Here is a 19,242-nt window from a genome sequence, read left to right as displayed (position 1 = left end):
CACGCCAGCACCACGGACAGCACCAGAACTCCATCAAAGCTGCTGTGACTAGAGAATCCAGGACTAGGAATCCATGCTCCTTTAACCTGGAGGCACCTGTGCCCCACAGAAACAACTTGTCAAGTGTCTAAAGAATTGGGCTGGCTTCACATATTCTCATTTGCCTTGTGCCCTTTCCTGTCATAACCTGTATGGATTGAGTTTAGGTTTACTCATGAGTAAGAGAAACCCAAGTAAGAGTAGCTTAAACTAGGCAGAAGTTTTCACTGTCACAAGCACAGGGCAGAGGTAGGCAGATCACAGCTGTTACAGAAGCTCTGCTCCATGAAGTCCAGACCCAAGATCCTTAAATCTCCCTGGCTTGTGCCCTTAGGGTGTGGCCTTCAGTTTCATGGATTAAGGAGGGTGGCCGGTGAGCCTGTCACTACCTCTGTATGCTTCATTTGTTCCTCCCTCCATTGCACCATTGCACTCCAGCCTGGGCAGCAGAGCAAGACCCCTTCTCAAAAAAAAAAAAAAGTATACAGGTCTTGGTGGGTACAGTCAGCTCAGGGGTTCAATACTAGGAAATATGCCTAAGATGTTTTCTCCAGTACAGTGTCAGTCAGTAACAGAGACAATATTTTGATCACCACTCCACTGGCTGTTTCTGTTTTTCATTCCCACCAGCCATCTATGGGAGTTCCCACTGCTCCACATTCTTGCCAACACTTGGTACTATGAGGATTTTTTATTTTAGCCATTCCAATAGGTTTGGGGTATCTCACTGTGATTTTAATTTTGGTTTCCAAAATAACTAATCATGAACGACCTTTCTTCATGCTTATTTGCCATTTGTATACCTTGTGCCTGTTCATAGATTTGCCCAGCTTTTGAGTTGTTTTCTCATTGTTGAGTTTTGAATGCTCTTCATGTATTTTTGATACAAGAGCTTTGGTGGATATGTGTGAGAAAAATATGTGAACATATTTTTATTCCAGCCTGTAGCTTGTCTTTTCATTCTTTTAACAGTATCTTTTGGCCAGGTGTGGTGGCTCACGCTTGTAATCCCAGCACTTTAGGAGGCTAAGGCGTGCAGACCACCTGAGGTCAGGCATTCAAGACCAGCCTGGCCAACATGGTGAAACCCCATTTCCACTAAAAATACACCTGTAATCCTAGCTACTCGGGAGGCTGTGGCAGGAGAATCGCTTGAACCTGGGAGGTGGAGGTTGTGGTGAGCTGAGATCACGCCACTGCACTCCAGCATGGGTGACAGAGCGAGACTCCGTCTCAAAACAAACAACAACAACAACAACAAACAACGACAACAAAAACTCCCAGTATCTTTCAAAGAATAAGGTTTTAAATTTCACTGAAGTGTTATTTACCAAATTTTCTTTTATGTATTGTGTTTTGGTGTTACATCCTAAAGCCTTTGCTTAAATTTAACAAGAATTTCTCCCAAGTTTTTTTCTAAACTTTTTCTAATTTTATGTATTATATTTAGGTTTATGATTCATTTCGAATTCATTTTGAATTCATTTTTAAGGAGTGAGATACAGTTTGGAGTTTATTTTCTTGCACTATTTCAGAACCATTGTAGAAAAGATAATGCCTTTGCACTTTTGTCAAAATTCAATTGATCATTTTTGTGTGGGTCCATTTCTGGATGCTCCATTTTATTCCACTGATCTTTGTGTCTATACTTTCACCAATATTGTAGTGTCTTGATTGCTGTAGAATTATAATCAATCTTAAAATTAGGTAGTGTGAGTCCTCTAACCTCATCCTTTGTTTAAAAAACTGTTTTGCCATTCGTATACATTTTAGAATAAGCTTGTTAATTTCTACAAAATTTCTTTTGGGATTTTGATTGAGATTGTGGTAAATCTATAGATAAATTTAAGAAGATCTTTCAACTTTAGTAAAGTCATTCATTCAGTGAACACAGTATACCTTTCCATTTATTGGTTCTTTGACTTATTTCATCAGTGTTTTGTAGTTTTTGGCAGAAAACTAAAGAACATAAATATGTTTTGTTAGATATTTAACCAAGTATTTCTTGTTTTTGGAACTACTATGAATAGCAACATTTTTTATGTTTTAGTTTTTAGTTGTTCATTGGTAGTACAGAGAAATACAATGAATATTTGTGTGCTGAACTTCTATTCTGTAACCTTGTTAACTTTTTAGTTCAGGTAGATTCTTTGAGATTATTATGTAGACAATTATGTGTGTGAATAGAAACAGTTCTATTTTTAATGTTTTGCTTCTCAACCTGTACACCTTTTATTTATTTTTCTCACCTTGTTACATTGACTTGAACTTCCAGTATGATGGTGAATAGAGGCAGTGATAGAAAATATCTTTACTTTGTTGCTGATCTTAGGAGAAAAGCATTTAGTTTTGCACCACTAAATATGATGTTAGCTGCATGTTTTTTGTAGATACTCTTTTTCCGGTTAAGGCAGCTTTTTTCAATTCCTGGTTTGGTAAGTGTTTTGAACATAGAGGGATGTTGAATTTCGTCAAATGTTTCCCCTGTATCTATTGATATAATCATATGTTCTTTTCCCCTCACTCAGTTAATATGGGGGATTAAATTGACTGACTTTGGAATATTGAAACAGTTTTGCATTTCTCCACCTTGTTGTGCTGTATTATCCTTTTTATATTGTTGATTTAACTTGCTAATATTTGATAAGAAATTGTGTGCCTTTGGATGGATGAAGCTGGAAACCATCAATCTCAGCAAACTAACACAGGAACAGAAAACCAAACACTGTATATTCTTAACTCATAAGTGGGAGTTCAACAATGAGAACACGTGGACACAGAGAGGGGAACATCACATACCAGGGCCTGTCAGGGGTTGGGGGGCAAGAAGAGGGAGAGCATTAGGAGAAATATCTAATGTAGATGACAGGTTGATGGGTGCAGCAAACCACCATGGCACGTGTACACCTATGTAACAAACCTGCACGCTGTGCACATGTACCCCAGAACTTAAAGTATATCTAAAAAAAGAAACTGTGTGCCTTTGTTTATGACAGATATTGGTCTGCAGTTTTATTTTCTTGTACTGTTTTCTTGTATTATTTTGGTATCAGGTTTGTGTTAGTTTCATAAAATGAGTTAGGAAGCATTTCTCCCTTTCGAATTTTCTGGGATAAATTGTGTAGATATTTTCCCTCAGTATTTGGTAGAATTTTCCACTGAAATCATCTGGATCTGGAATTTCCTTTGTTGGAAAGTTTTAGCTAAGAGTTGTGTTTATTTAAGTGAATATGGGACTATTCAGGTTATCTATTTTTTCTTGAGTGACTTTTGATAGTATCTTTTGAAAATTTATCTATTTCATTTAAAGTTGTTGAATTTACAGGCAGGGTTATTAACAGCATTTCCTTATTACCCTTCTAATATCTGTAGGGTCTGTAGGGATATTGCCTCTTTCATTACTGCTCTTGGCAAGTTGTGTCCTATCTCTCTTATCCTCTCTTTTCCTCCCTCCATCTCCCTCCATCTCCCCAACATCACTTCTTCCATACTCTCTCTTTTGGTTAGCCTGGATAGAGGTTTATCAGTTGTATTGATCTTTCCAAAGAACCAATTTTTGGTTTCATTGATTTTCTTATCTTGTCCTGTTTTTGATATATTTCCATTTTTGATTTCATATATTTCTATTCTTATCTTTATTATTTTCTTCCCTGTGTTTGCTTTTTGAATAGTTTGCTTTTATTTTTCTAGTTTCTTAAGGTGAAATTTTAGATTAATTACTTGAGAGCTTTCTAGATCAATTGACCCATTTATAACTACATAATTTCCTCTTTATCATGGGTAATTCTTCCTGTTTCAAAGTCTACTTTTTCTACTATTAATATGCCAGCTTTCTTTGGATTCACATTTGCATACTATATCTTTTCTCACTCTTTTACTTTTAACCTCTCTATATCATTACGTTTAATGTGGGTTCCTTGTAAAGAGCATACAGACAGGCCTTTAAAAAATTCAAACTGGATTGACAGTTCTTTCAGTATTTAAAAAAATACTGAGATATTGTTCCAGTCTCTTCTGGCTTATTTGGTTTCTGATGAGAAATCTAAAGTCATGCAAATCACTTTCCACTCTGTGTAATGTTTTGATTTTCTAAGGTGCCTTTCAAGATTTTTTCCTTTATATTTGACATTCATCAGTTTGATCACATTTTTTTCCCCCAAGGGTCACCCCTTTCCTGTCACTCTGGGCAGGGATCGAGGCAGGAGATGTCTCCTGCAGATTTTTCAGTCTACGTCCATTGCACAGTTTCCAAAACTGCCCTGTCCTGGAGTATAAGCTAGGAGATACTCACTGCCATATTAACTATCCTTTGGGTTTTGATTTCTCTCTTCAATTTGCCTGATATAATTTATTTTTCAGAGTCCTTATATGTTTGCACTACGATTCTGTCCAGGGTTGCTAGTTATGATCAGTGGGAGAAATAGGGTGGAGTGTGCTTACTTAGCCAGAACTAGCAGCTGGAAGAGTTACTTTTAGTGAACCTGAAAAGAAGAAATATAAAACTCCATGGCTTGGAGGTGAGAGAATATGTAAAATAGTAAGACAAGGGTCTAATCCCCAACTCCTGGTCAGGAATTAGGAAAGGAGACCTGTTAATTTGACTAGAGATTCATTTAGGGTCTGTGAATGGATACAGGGTGCTGTAAGCGGCTAGTACCTTTCAGCCAAGAACCAGAGCCTGTGAAGCAAAGCTCATGAAAATGTCTATCTCTCTGACTCACCACTCCCCCTTATATTTAAGTATCTGGAAAACAACTTTTTTTTTAATGTCACATGTATTTTATTTCATTGAATATCATATGAACATGGAGGAAAATGTGAGACAACAAATCCTAGATTATCAACATAGGTAACAGAGAGGAGGAAGGCCCAAGCAAACATAAGAAAAAGGTTCTATTCTGAAGCACAGCGATTCCATTCTACTCATCTGTAAAGTTAAAGTGTGAGTATTAGAAAGTAATACAATATTAAGGACACTAAAAGAAAGAATACCCCCTAGATTTGTGGTACAAGTGTGTGGCTGTGAAAAACAACTTTATACATGAAGAATTCACAGGAGTGAATATCAAGAGTATAAAAAAAAAGGGTTTGGAATTGAGATGATGCATTTGATTTAATATAAAGTGGAAAAAATACAAGATAAGAGACAAGATGATTGTAATTGTGTTTCATGTATTCTGTGATTCCAACTGGATGAATAATAAGCAAGAAATGGACAGAGCTGTCTAAAAATTAAATTGCTTATGTTGGGGGAGTGAAAGATATGAGATTATGGATGTCTTATTGTTTTATTTTTCAAAAATTTCCTTAATGTGGCTGCTATGGTTTGAATGTCCCCTCTAAAAGTCATGTTGAAACTTAATCCCCAATGTGGCAGTATTGAGAGGAGGAGTCTTTAAAAGGTAGTCGGATCATGAGAGCCCTCATGAATTAATGGATTAATGAGTGAATGAATGAATGGGTCATCATGGGAATGGGACTGGTGGTTTTTTAAAGAGAAGAGAGACCCCAGTGATCACACTTAGCCGCCTCACCATGTGATTCCCCGTGCTGCCTCAGGACTGCAAGAGTCCCCACCAGTAAGAAGGCACTCGTCAGATGTCTCCCTGACATTGAACTCTACAGCCTCCAGAACTGTAAAAAAATAAGTATATTTGTCTATAAATTACCCAGTTTCAGGTATTCTGTTATAAGCAGTAGAAAATGGAGTAAGAAATGGCTCTATGAGCTTTTCAAATAAAATAACATGTAAGAATAATTCCTGGCCTATTGCCTGATAGTCATAGTGTTCCCCATTCTATTTCTGTCACTTATTTGGGAAGGTTTTCCTGATTCTCACCTCTCACCCCAGTCATCCCTGTGGCATGTTTCTATATCACTGTATTGATGACAATTTACTGTACTTTACAGTACAGTACTGATGACAACTTTACAGTTAATGCTTTGATTTTCTATCTTCTCTGGTAGATATGGGCTTTTGCAGGTGAGGGCAGTATATTTTCCTGCTTACTGATACATTTTTAGTACATAGCTAGTGCCTTGTCTATGGTAGGTACGTAATAAATATTTATTACCTAAATTCTCATGTCTCCAAATAAAAGAGAACACCAAAAAGCTAAGATTTTTGTTTTACACTGTCTTTGGCTCTTTTGGCCTCAGGCACTTTTGGAACCCACACCTCACTTTCTCTTTGTCTTGACAAACACTGTCCAAATTTTTCAGCCAACCCAAAGCTGGATGGCATGGTGCATTGAGTTGGCAATTAACCAAAGGAGTGGCCCAGTGATGAAAGAATACTCCGCAGAAAAAGAAAACTGAACTCAAGTTTTGGCTAAGGCTGCCATTGTCAAGAATGATCAGGAAACCCAAGGGATTATGGCCGAAAGGATTCTAGTGGTATTGCTAAGTCAAGTCCTCTCTGGCCCCACTCCTATGAGATACCAAATTCAAACACACTGGTGCTAATTCAAATGCACTTTACTTTACTTTAGGACACTTTGTTTCATTTTAGAAGCAAGTATAGGAAATCGCCCAAAACGCAAGCCACACATTACAATAGCAGGCTGTAAGTAGCTCTTACGCAAACAACCCTAGCATGTAAGAGTTAGAAGAGCCCTTCAACATATCTACTCCAAACACCTTCCTCCAAAGTTGACCCAGATTTTCCTAGCAACAGTCAAGATGAGTAATCACCCAGTCCTCCCTTGAGCACTTTGAGTGATGGTGAACTCCCCATCTTTCAAGACAGCTCATTACCTTTTCAGAGAAATCTCTTCTAGACTTGGTAAACATGAGGTACATGTGCTGACACTCTGAGCCCCACACTTGTGGCAGAGATCACCAATTAATCACAATGTTTTATTTTCCCTCACCAAGCCTAGGTTTAGCTTTAGAATCATCCTCAACATTGCTTTTCATTTGGATAGAGGTCAATTTTCAGTCCCTGCTGGAATTACAAGAAAGTTAAGTCTTCCACACATTGCTCTTCTTCATGTTCTCTGTGAGCACACAGGACTTTAATAGTCTGGGGTGAGGACAGCATCAGCCCTGAGGTTTTGAGGGAACACAGTTTGGGAAAGACAAAATCTGCAGGCTGGTGGGTTGGTATTAGGCTCTCCAAAGCCTGAGATCCACAAGGTCAAATATTGGAAACAGGCATTTCTTAGGCTCTATGAATAATCTTTCCACTGACTTCTGAAAGCCTATATCAGGGATGGAAGCCTAGGGTCATTGAGGCACTGGGACCCAGGTTGAGGGCAGGTCAAGGCTGCCTGTGGTAAAGCTGGGACTAGAACCTCAGTCTGTGATCTCTCATCCGTTGAGTCCCCTAACAGACCAAATTGATTTTTCTTTGATAAAGCATTAGCATACTGTTTCCCCAATTTCATTTTGAAATCATGGGTTGAGTCATGAAGAAGGCAGGTCGTCAACCTATATAGAAGAACGCTGAGTCTACTGAAACATACAGTGATTCCTTGCAGCTTCCAGAAGAGTTTGGGACATTCAGTTGTGAATAATGCTAACACAGTTGCAATGTTAGATTAGTACAGGTCTACTTTTAAATACTTCATAATATAAAAGACTTGCATAGCTTCAATTCATTTAAGTCTCCCAATAATGGGTAAATTTTAAGTTTCCTGAAAAGTGAGATCATCCATTTAGACAATCCTGTTTTTGACATAATTGTCCAACGTGGAGGAGGAAACTTGTTCAGGCCTTCAGTTTGTCTTACCATCAGTGACAGCTGAGTCAATTTTCTCTTCTGGTGGGTATGCTTTATTCCTTTTGGAAAATGCCTGGCTGATTTCTGCATGGGTTCTGTTTTTGGTCTCAGGCAGCACAAAATATAGGTAGATAGCACCTGTGATACAAATTGTAGCAAAGACTAGGAAACAGTAGGTGTCCAGACTTTTCTGTGGAAAGGCAGAGACAAAAACCATTAAATAGATAATCAGTAAACTTGCTGTTAAACCATCTCTACACAGATTTTTAAAATAGCTCCACATTCATATACCAATACTCCTAGACAAAACACCATGTGTGATGCTGGCTCTATAAAGCAAGTGTGCCCTACACGAAGTGTTATCACATGAGGCTTGAATAAATCAGCTTCAAATTCCGGGAAAGATGAGAAAATGGCACTTTTTTGTTGTTGCTGTTGTTGCAAATTTGGCATTTAAAAATTAATCATCATGAAAGCAAAATGGAATGCTTGCTGAATATTCGCTTAAGCTTATATTTACAATTAACCACATTGTCTCCTTGCTTCTACTATACACATGAGACAAGAATGACATCGAAAGGGAAGAGAAATGCCTTAGTTCATAGGAAGAATGTGGAGCATAGAATAGGCCAAGGTAATGTCAGTTTTTCTAATATGCAAATCATCTAAGTCACTAATTGATACTCTGAGATGGCCTTGCACAAATAAGAGAGATGAGAAAAAATAGAAATGTTCAATGCAATCACTCCGTTTTATGTATACTGATTAGTGCTTGGACTAGAATAACCCTGCCAACTGCACTAGACCTTGAGCTTCTCAGTGACTCAGACACCTCTGTAGCTCCTGTGCCTTATAGGAGGTACTCAGGACATGTTTGTGGAATAAAAGACTTGAAATCCTAGCCTGAAGCAATCTGCTTGCTTTGGTCTCCCAGGTACTGGGATTATAGGCATGAGCCACCACTCCAGAAATAAAAGAGTTTCTGGGTCCCAGCTGTCAGGATTGTGACTATTATTTGCAACAAACATCTACTGATCCAAAGATAAGGTGACACTGTCTTTGAATAATATTTCCCAAGAAGCAACATCCAGATTTTAGTCAATTCCATTCTATTCTTTGATTTGACAAACATTTATTCTTGGAGAATAGCAGAGTGCTTAAGTTTGATCCCTGGATCACATCCTAGATCTACCATTTACTAAATCTGAGACTGTTTGTCCCTCAGTTTCCATGATTGAAAAAGAGGATAATCATGGTACATGTAGGGTTGTTGTATGAATTAAATGAAACATTCCCTTTAAAGTGCCACATGCAGTAAATGTTCCACACCTGGGGGTGCTTAGCTCTTGAGACTGTGCCTTCTGCTCGTACAAAGACTTCAAGAGTAGTGTGGAGAAGGGGGAGAGTATGGGCTCTGAAGCCAGTCGAGTGGGATTCAAATCCTGATCCCATTACTCACATGTTGTTCTAACACTTATGATGTGCCATTTAAGACAGAATTTCAATCCACTGAGCATCTGTTTCCTCATTTGCAACATGGTGATATATACCCACATATTGTTTTGAAGATGAAATGAGATATATCAATTTTGCATTCCACATCCTCCACACCCCCATCTGCAGGCGGAATGGACATCTGACTTATCAAGTCCAAAGTGGGGCCTCTAAAACTGCCTGCTCTAGCCCTCCTCATCTCTGCTGATGGCACCTCCATCCTTCTGATTGATTATGCCAACAAAAACACTTGGAGGCAGGCTGAGCTTCTCTTTCTCTCTCTCTCTCTCTCTCTCTCCCACCCACATCTGCTCCATCAGGAAATCATGTTGCTCCACCTTGAAATGTATTCCAAATCTGAGGCTTTGTCACCACTTCTATTGTAACCTAATTTTGGTGCAATCCACCATCATGTTTTGCTTGGATTTTTGCAATAGCTTGTCAACTGATTTCCCTGCTTTTCACTTGAAGCATAATCTGAAGACTATTCTTAACAGACAAGCCAGAGTGATCCTGTTAAACAAAGGACAAAACTTGTCACTCCTCTGCTCAAAACCCACCATGACTTCCTAAGTCACCTGCAGGAAAGCCAAAGTCCTCACCATGGCCTCCAAGGCCACCGACCATGTGTCCCTCTTATTTCTCTGATCTTACTCTCCTCACTTTCTTTGCCCCAACTCCACTGCCTTTATGATTTCCCTCCAGTATTGGGCCTCAGAATCTTTGCACATGCTATTCTGTCTTGCTGGAATAATCTTCGTTTAGGCCTCTGTATATCCTGCTTCCTTACTCCTCTTCATCCGACTTAAAGGTCATTTTCTCAGAGAGGTTTTCTTTGACTCTCATTTAGAAATAGCCCCTCCTAGCCCTGCTTCATTGTTCTTCAAAAACACTCATCACTATGCAGCATTATAGTGTGCAACTGCCTGTTTATTAACCTTCTCCCTACCAAGAGGTAACTATCTGAAGGCAAGAGTCATCATTTTTCTTGTATTCCCAGAGCCCGGAGAGTGTCTGATATACAGTAGATGCTCTGAGTATCTTAGTGAGTGGATGGATGGACTGAGGCTCAGAGAGGCTTCCTGCCCTATCCCAGGCCACACTCAGGGCTTCCTAGGACCTCTCTGACACCCATACAGCTGCCTCTTACTTGTCTTTCTTTTCCCAAGGGACCTGATGGGTGTCACGAGGATTATTCTCGGTTTCACAAAATTCAGTCAAGAACATGTGGCTCAGCCGAGCACAGTAGTTCATGCCCGTAATCACAGCACTTTGGGAGGCTGAGGTGGGTGGATCACTTGAGGTCAGGAGTTCAGGACCAGCCTGGCCAACATTGTGAAACCCCATCTCTAATAAAATTACAAAAATTAGCTCGGCATGGTGGCAGCCGCCTATTACCCCAGCTACTTGAGAGGCTGAGGCAAAGATTAAAACTGGACCCCTTCCTAATACAAAAATTAACTCAAGATAGATTAAAGACTTTTTTTTTTTTTTTTGAGGTGGAGTCTTGCTCTGTCACCCAGGCTGGAGTGCAGTGGCGCAGTCTCAGCTCACTGCAAGCTCTGCCTCCCAGGTTCACGCCATTCTCCTGCCTCAGCCTCCCGAGTAGCTGGGACTACAGGCGCCTGCCACCACGTCCGGCTGATTTTTTGTATTTTTAGTAGAGACGGAGTTTCACTGTGTTAGCCAAGATGGTCTCGATCTCCTCACCTTGTGATCCGCCCTCCTTGGCCTCCCAAAGTGCTGGGATTACAGGCGTGAGCCACTGTGCCCGGCTGGATTAAAAACTTAAATGTAAAATCCAAAACTATAAAAACCCTAGAAGAAAATCTAGGCAATACCATTCAGGACATAGTCACGGGCAAAGATTTCATGACAAAAATGTCAAAAAAAAAAAAGAAAAGAGCAACAAAAGCAAAAATTGACAAATGGGATCTAATTAAACTAAAGAGCTTCTCCACTGCAAAAGAAACTATCATCAGAGTGAACAGACAACTTACAGAATGAAAGTTTCTGCAATCTATCCATCTGACAAGGGTCTAATATCCAGGATCCACAAGGAACTTAAACAAATTTACAAGAAAAAACAACCTCATTAAAAAGTGGGCAAAGGACACAAACAGACACTTCTCAAAAGAAGACATTCATGTGGCCAAAAAAACATATGAAAAAAAGCTCAACATCACTGATCATTAGAGAAAGGCAAATCAAAACCACAATGAGATACTATCTCATGCCATTCAAAATGGCGACTATTAAAAAGTCAAGAAACAACAAACGCTGGTGAGCTTGCAGAGAAGAAGGAATGCTTTTACATTGTTGGTGGGAGTTTAAATTAATTCAATCATTGTGAAAGACAGCATGGTGATTCCTCAAAGACCTAGAGGCAGAAATGCCATTTGACCCAGCAGTCCCATTACTGGGTATCTACCCAAAGGAATGTAAATCATTGTGTTATAAAGATACATGCATGTGTATATTCATTGCAGCACTATTCACAATAGCAAAGACATGGAATCAACCCAAATGCCCATCAATGATCGACTGGATAAAGAAAACGTGGCACATATACAGCATAGAATACTATGTAGCCTTAAAAAGGAATGAGATCATGGCCTTTGCAGGGACATGGATGGAGCTGGAAGCTGTTACCCTCTGCAAACTAACACAGGAACAGAAAACCAAACACTGCATATTCTCACTTATAAGTGGAAGCTGAACAATGAGAACACACGGACACATTGAGGGGAACAATACACACTGGGGCCTATCAGGGGGTTGCGGTGGAGGGAGAGTGTTAGGAAGAATAGCTAATGGACTCTGGGCTTAATATTAATACCTAGGTGATTGGTTGATCTGTGTATCAAACCACCATGGCACATGTTTACCTGTGTAACAAACCTGCACATCCTGCACATGTACCCCGAACTTAGAATAAAAGTCGAAGAAAAACAAAAAGCTCAGAAAAAGTTTGACTAGCCCTGCCTGTCTCACTCTGCTGAGGCATTCAGGATATGACCCAATATTCTTCAGGTTGAAAAGAATAATTTGCTCCCTTCCAGAATTTATTGAACTCAAACTGGATTTTACAACTCGAGTAGAATCAAGGAGGCATACATTTGCATGCAATTTTCTCTGAATCGGAAAATACTGGCACTCCACACTGGAGACTGTTTTTCGCAGGCTTTATAACAAATGGCCCAAGCAACACTGATGCTGACCACAGCAAATGCTGCCAACAGGATCCCAGAGCCAGCATGTGAAGGTGAGCATGAAGGGATGTGGGCTCCTCCCCACAACCACAGCGGCCTCCTTTCTCTGTTGGTGATAAGAGGGCTAAGGATTTTCCCTGTTTTACAGGTGAGGAAACTCAGGCTTGGAGAGGAAACTCATGCTTGAGGAGCATGCCCAGGGCCCTCTGCTAATACATGGGCTTCAATACAGGCGTGATTCGTGCCATTGTCTGTGGCTCTATTGGCTCAGATATTTTATTCTGAGGAAGAAGTCCAGGCCTCTTAGGGGTCTGTTTGGGGACTGGAATACATTTGCCACTGACACTTATTGGAATAAGTGAAACAGTCAAGATGTGTGAGTAGTTTCTCTTGGTGGCTGCTGTGGGCTGAACTGCGTCCCTCCTGAAATTTATATGTTGAGTCCTAAGCCCTAGCACCTCAGGATGTGATTAAGTTGAAATGAGGTCATTAGGGTGGGCCCTAATCGAATATCCTACTATTCTCATAAGAGAGGAGATGAGGACACAGATCGACACAGAAAGGCGACCATGCAAGGACACAGGGAGAAGACAGCTGTAAGGAACATGGTTGTGCTTTGGTCAAGGGTAGGCTGAGGTAAACATCCAGAGTGACTCAGTGAGTTTAGAGGGCAGGCGTGTAACTCCACTTGTTATCACAGCCATGTAGCCATAACATGGGAAGGGCATCCCTTGGCCCTACACCACTGTTGTCTGTAAAAGGTATGACTGCCCTGCTGACACTGTACAGGCGCTCTCGCGCTGGTGCCCAGAGAAAGAGAGACAGAACCAGAGCTGTCCAGCTGCAAAATGGAAAGAGGGGAGCCAGGACACAGCTCGAGTTCTGGTGCCCAGAGAAAGAGTTAAGCTGCTGACCTTGAAGGGCAAGCTGGCAGTGCAGCCATGTGTGGGAGCTGCTGGACTAAGCAGCCAAGACAGGGTGGACAGTGTGAGTCCTAGTGTGAATGAACTGCTGATGAGAGACTACATTGCACCTGCCTACGGCCCCGAGTGCTCTTCCAGCTGTCTGCTCATCCACCCACTCCCTTCGGACCTCAGCATGAGCTGGAACCTGATCCTGGGGATAACAATTGGCATAGCTGTGAACTTGACAACAGCCATTCACAAGCCAAAGTGAGGGGCCTCAGAATTAATTAAGCCAGCTAAGCCCTTGAGCTCAGACTTCTACCTTCTAGAATTGTGAGAAAATAAATTTCTGTTGTTGAACCTAGTCTGTGCTATTTGGTCACGGCGGCCCGAGGCCCGAGTAGATGAACACAGTAGCTCTTGATTGTGGCTAAGCTGGTTTTCAGAAGGGAGGTAGGTCGGAAATGGTTCATGTATGGCATCTACAACACATACACGTTGCTCCCGTGGGCGGGTGTGGGTGGGGCTGTGGTGGGCTGGGGTTGGGGGATGTGACTCAGAACTTGTTAGCCCTGTATTTCTCTAATGCATTGATCATTGCTCACAGCAGCCCCCTGAGCCCAGCTCTCTAACTTGCTAAGCTCCTCTCCAGAAAGGAAATTAACCGTGGCTGCCTTCCTAGGCTTGGGTCAGGAGGCTGACATTTCACAAAATACTAAATGTAACTACCTGCCCAGTGTCTCCATCTGTTATGTCCAGCCTGGCTGTTCCTGCTCCGATGGTTCATCAACAGTCACACCTGCAATGTTTCCCGAATGACCCCTGAAAACCCAGACACCCTGGACATACCCAGATGCTCAGGAACTGTTTCCAGAGGGGATTTGTTGCGAAAATGCCCACAGGCATAAGAAAAGGCTCATAAATGACAGGCAAGAGAAGCAAGAACAAAGCAAAGAATTGATTCCAGTTTTTAGAAATACAAAAAATTATCTAGGTTTGGAAGTGCAGTGACCTTGGAAGTTACTACATCTCTCTGAGCTCATCCCCTTGCCTGCCAAAGGGCATGATACAGGCACTACCTCCTAGCACAGGCAGCGGTGGAGTACTTGGGCACACAGCAAGCATGCTAAAGTGGCATGTTGATGCTGTTAACACTCAAACTGTCGCAGGCAAGAAGGTCTTTCACACCCCACACCCCCAAGTGGCTCAGATGATAGTGGCCTGCTTCTCGGACATACAAATCTCAGTACTGGGCCATGTGAAGGTGCTGGAACTTCTCTACTTAATTTATAAATGTGATGGGGAGACCATGTTGACAGAAGCAGCTTGAAGTTAACTTTTGCCACAAGAATGATGATTTTACTGACACCTGGCTCTGCTGGCTTTGGGCCAAACTGTAAAAAGCCACTTGAGGTTTAAAGTCAATTTAAAAGATAACTTGTTATGTTCTGACTGCAGCCATGTGAAGGTGTCCCAGGATGGGAGTAAATGAGTGTGGGACCCTGACTAACTCCATGGCTCATGGAGCCCCCAACAGCACTTATGTTTCAGAAATAGAGTGGTTGTTGCTAAAACACAAAGATGCCTTGAAAGTTACAGGGTGCGGCAACCTTCTGAGACGAGGAGGCTGTAGCAAGTGATGGATGGAGAGGGAAGTTGAGCACAAGGTGGTGAAGTGGAGAAACTGGGTTTGATGCTGACTGTGGGACCTGGGCCGACCATGTCTGCTTCCTGGACCTCCTTGCCTGTACAGTGGCAAGGATCAGAAACTCCAGCTCAGGACTGTGTGAGGGTGATGTGGGCACAGAAAGCCATGCATGGGGGAGGCGGGCGGCACAGAGCAACTGCTCCGTAACTGTGAATGCAGGAACAGCCACCATGCAGGCTTGGAGCTGGGGTGGCTGGGGCTTGGAGTGCCGCAAACACTGACCTTTGGCTCACCCAAGCTGGCAGCAGAATCTCTGGGATGTGTTGGGCTTTGCACTAGTAAATTAGCAAGCAGACTCCGAACTGAGTGTTCAGAATAGTTGGTGAGGGGAGGAGGACAGGATTGAAATAGCTCCTGAGAATGGAGGGTGATGTATCTGACAGATTCTCACCTTCTCCAGGTGGTACCACCCAGCACTGAGGGCAGCAGGGAGCCCTGGTGGGCATTTGAGCAGGGATGCTTCATTCTCCTTCTGCAAATGCTTCTGGGCCCCTTGCTCTGTGCAGAAGGCTTGCAAAGCCTTTTATGTTCCTGCTCCCAGATAACCCTCTGATCTGATCCTCTGTCTCATCCATCTTTCTTGCTCACTCTGTTTCTGTCATATAGGCCTCTGGGTGGTTTCTTACACAGGCCAAATACAGCCCTGCCCAAGGGCCCTTGCACTTGCTGTTTTTCTAGCCAGGACTTCACCATTTCTGGACAGCTCTGCTCTCTCACTTCACTCAGGCCTCTGTGCAACTGTCACCTCCTTCCAGAGCCCTTCACGACTGCCCCATTTAAAATAGCACTTCTGCCTCTTTTGTTTTCCCGTTCAGCTCCAGGACCAGGAAACACAGGCTTTGTTACCAGTCTATCCTCGTTGCCTAGAATAGTGCCTGGCACACAGCTGGGACTCAACATATATATGTGTTGAATTAATGAATTCGGTTTCCAATGAATAGATTCTTTCCCTACCCAAAAAGACTTGTATCTGATTCTTGAGTATGTGGGCATTTTCCTACCGATCACTGTCACCCTTGGGACAATGATCCCATTAGCTGTGGTTATGATGACGACAACGAGCATGTTAAATGGGTGGTGGTTTGCAGTGTGCACTGGAACTATTAGATGGAATTTGTCTTACACAGTGATGAGCACATTGTAAAAATGATAAGTAGGTTGTAGGTTTGAGTTGCTAACCTAGGAGTCCTTGCATACCGTCAGCAATGGGTAGCCCACGCCCTCTGAAGCAGCCCACAGCATTTAGGGAAGCTCTAGGAAGGCACAGGAAAGAGAAAGGGATGAAAGGTTTTGCCCGAAGCATAGTTTCTTCCTTCCTTAGGAAAATAGCATGAGTTTCCAGTTGAGAGGACAGATATCAACTTTGCTCTATGAATCACCCCTCAAGGGCTGCAGAATCAAAGGGAACCCCATGGGCAAAAGACTCCTTGTCAGTCATACCTGGATGAATGGGAAGAGGAGCCCAACAGCAAAGTTGGAGAGCCAGTTGACGGTGCCCGCGATGATGAAGGCAGCCGGCCGCTGAGATTGCTGGAAGAACTCACCAGTCAAGATGAACGGGATGCCACCTGCAGTGTGTGAGCCAGGACATGAAATTAATCACTCTGAGAAGGTCATGCCTCCAGCATCCATCTCCATCTGCCACACTTTAGAGCCCCCCGCCACCCCTTGACTGGATGTGTAGTGGGCCCCAGTTCCTGAGTCGCCCTGGTGGCTTAGTGTTACTCAGTGGAGACATCATCGATATTGCGGTGGGACAAGTTTTATTTTGAGAGACTGTCCTGTGCAATTGCAGGGTGTTTATTACCCTTTACATTCTGATGCCAGGAGAGCCTCCAGTCACCACCACAACCCAAGCTACCCCCATACATTTCCAAACTCACATGTGGTCTCAGGTCTATACCCTTCCATTCCTCCATATCCTGTACAGTGAGACCGGTGATCGTGCCCTGTGCCCAGACTGGGACCTAGGGCTCAGCACGACTGCTGGGATCCCACTTGAACCTCCCCATCTCCAGCTGGAGTCACCACTCTGCCAATGAGATCTGCACCTGGGTGTTTCTCAGACAAGACAGAGTGGGTAATGGATGGGAAATCCCTCGGGGACTTTTATTAAACTCTAGAGAGACACAACACAATTTGGAAATTACTAGGCTGGAGCCATTCACTGTGTCAACATCCAACAATTATTTATGTGCTGGGGCTGTTCCAACAGTGAGGTCAAAAGCAACATGTCTTTGCTTTCATGGGGAACCCTTGTCTGCTGGGGTGACTTGTTCATTAAAATGGGAGTGAGCCCAGGAATGGAAAACCAAACATCGTATGTTCTCACTCATAAGTGAGAGCTAAGCTACGAGGATGCAAAGGCATAAGAATGATACAACTGGGGCCAGGCGCGGTGGCTCACACCTGTAATCCCAGCACTTTGGGAGGCAGAGGCTGGTGGATTACATGAGGTCAGGAGTTTGAGACCAGCCTGACTAACATGGTGAAACCCCATCTCTACTAAAAATACAAAAATTATCTGGGCTTGATGGCGCATGCTTGTAATCCCAGCTACTCGGGAGGCTGGGGCAGGAGAATCGTTTGAACCCGGAAGGTGGAGGTTGCAGTGAGCCAAGGTCACATATATTGCACACCAGCCTGGGCAATAAGAGTGAAACTCCCTCTCAAAAAAAAAAAAAAAAAAGATAAAAGAATGATACAACAGACTTTGGGAACTTGGGGGAAAGGGGGGAGGAGGGTGAGGTATAAAATACTACCAGTTGGGTGAATGTATACTGCTTGGGTGATGGGTGCATCAAAATCTTGGAAATCACCACTAAAAAACTTATTCATGTAACCAAACACCACCTGTTCCCAAAAAAACCTATGGAAATGAAAAAATAAAAATAAAAAAGGGGAGTGAGCAAATGAATAAATAAATATAAATACCAAATGTGATAAGCATTCTGGAGGAGATGCACTGTCTATTTTGGCAGTGGGTGGAGAAGGATGCTCTGGGGAGGAGATGGTGGAGATGTGGATTGAAGAAGGAAAGGTGGCTCCTGAAGATCTAGGGAAGATCATGCCGGGTGGAGGGAGGGGCAGGCACAGGTCCTACAGGTGAAAGGATTGGACCAAGGTCTACAACAGGGGCCAATCTGTCCAGACACCTGAAGGAGGCAGAGATGAATGGGGTGAGGTAGCAAATGTGAGCAGGGCCAATGAAGCAGCCTCTTGTAGATCATGGAGAGGGGTTTGCAGCTGAAGAAAACCACTTTGGGCTGCTATGCAGCAGTTGAGGTGATCAATTTGCATTTCACAGAGATCACTGCTGTTTGGAGAAAAGCCCGGAGGGTGTAGGAGTGGATGCAGGGGAATGTTGGGGCAGTCCAGGGAGGAGGCAATGGTTGTTTAGGAGGGCTCAGATCACGGCAGGTGAGATGAAAGGAAGGGGCTGAATTTGGAGACAATTCCTGCATTGAGGTAAAGCTTTCAAGGTAAGCATTGCACATACACAATCACTTAGCAAGCCGACCCAACCAAGCAGCCCAGGGTGACAAAGCCACAAAGCCAGGGCCAACTAAAGTCTGAATCTCTCTAGACCTTTCAACGTTATCACCCCACTATGTTGCCAGCAAGGCTTGCACTCCAACAAATCAAAAACGACTGGGAATGGACCGTCCCCTCACCTCCCACTATGCTGTGAGTCCCCCTGAGCAGGCACTATCTCCATTTGCCTGGCATTTCCCACAGAGTAGATACTCCATCAATATTTACCTACATAAGTTAAATGCTCAAAAGTTGATTTTGATAAGATTTGATATGCTGTTCACTACAAAAATATTAGACTCTATATTTAAATATATCTATTGAACTTTGTGAGAACAATGATTACACACTGAAATGTAATGAAACCAGCCTTTGGGTCTGCAGAATATTTCATTGTCAGAAAGTGTTTGTGTCACACACGCAGTTGGCCCTGCAGCTAACACCACTGGGAATCAGTTCACAGCAATTCTGAAGCCTGAACAGGGTTAGGTGATGATGTTTCACTTTCTGTGTCTTTCCTAGGTGTGTTTTTGGAAGCACCTGTGGATAACTCAGTACTTCTGATGCTGGTACAATGGAATGCGGCACATCAATGTACAACGCAGTAGAACGCTGACAAATTGCCTC

The 19,242-nt window shown here is 42.7% G+C and overlaps 1 protein-coding gene across 1 annotated transcript in view; it reads right to left on the bottom strand.

The window, feature by feature from the left end:
• Window positions 1-4,806: 4,806 nt before the first annotated feature.
• Window positions 4,807-19,242, bottom strand: part of SLC2A9 (solute carrier family 2 member 9) — a 197,763-nt gene continuing 183,327 nt past the window's right edge. The window contains exons 13-15 of the mRNA XM_030801107.1: window positions 16,522-16,649; window positions 7,772-7,952; window positions 4,807-5,673 (exon numbers count right to left, since the gene is read on the bottom strand). Of these exons, the coding sequence (XP_030656967.1) occupies window positions 5,570-5,673; window positions 7,772-7,952; window positions 16,522-16,649 (413 nt within the window). The 3' untranslated portion in view covers window positions 4,807-5,569. The remainder of the gene's footprint in view (window positions 5,674-7,771; window positions 7,953-16,521; window positions 16,650-19,242) is intronic.

Source organism: Nomascus leucogenys, chromosome 20 (assembly GCF_006542625.1).
Source record: "Nomascus leucogenys isolate Asia chromosome 20, Asia_NLE_v1, whole genome shotgun sequence".
NCBI classification, from domain to species: domain Eukaryota; kingdom Metazoa; phylum Chordata; class Mammalia; order Primates; family Hylobatidae; genus Nomascus; species Nomascus leucogenys.
Note: the sequence above shows the minus strand (reverse complement) of the source record. Positions and strands in the feature narration are given on the sequence as shown.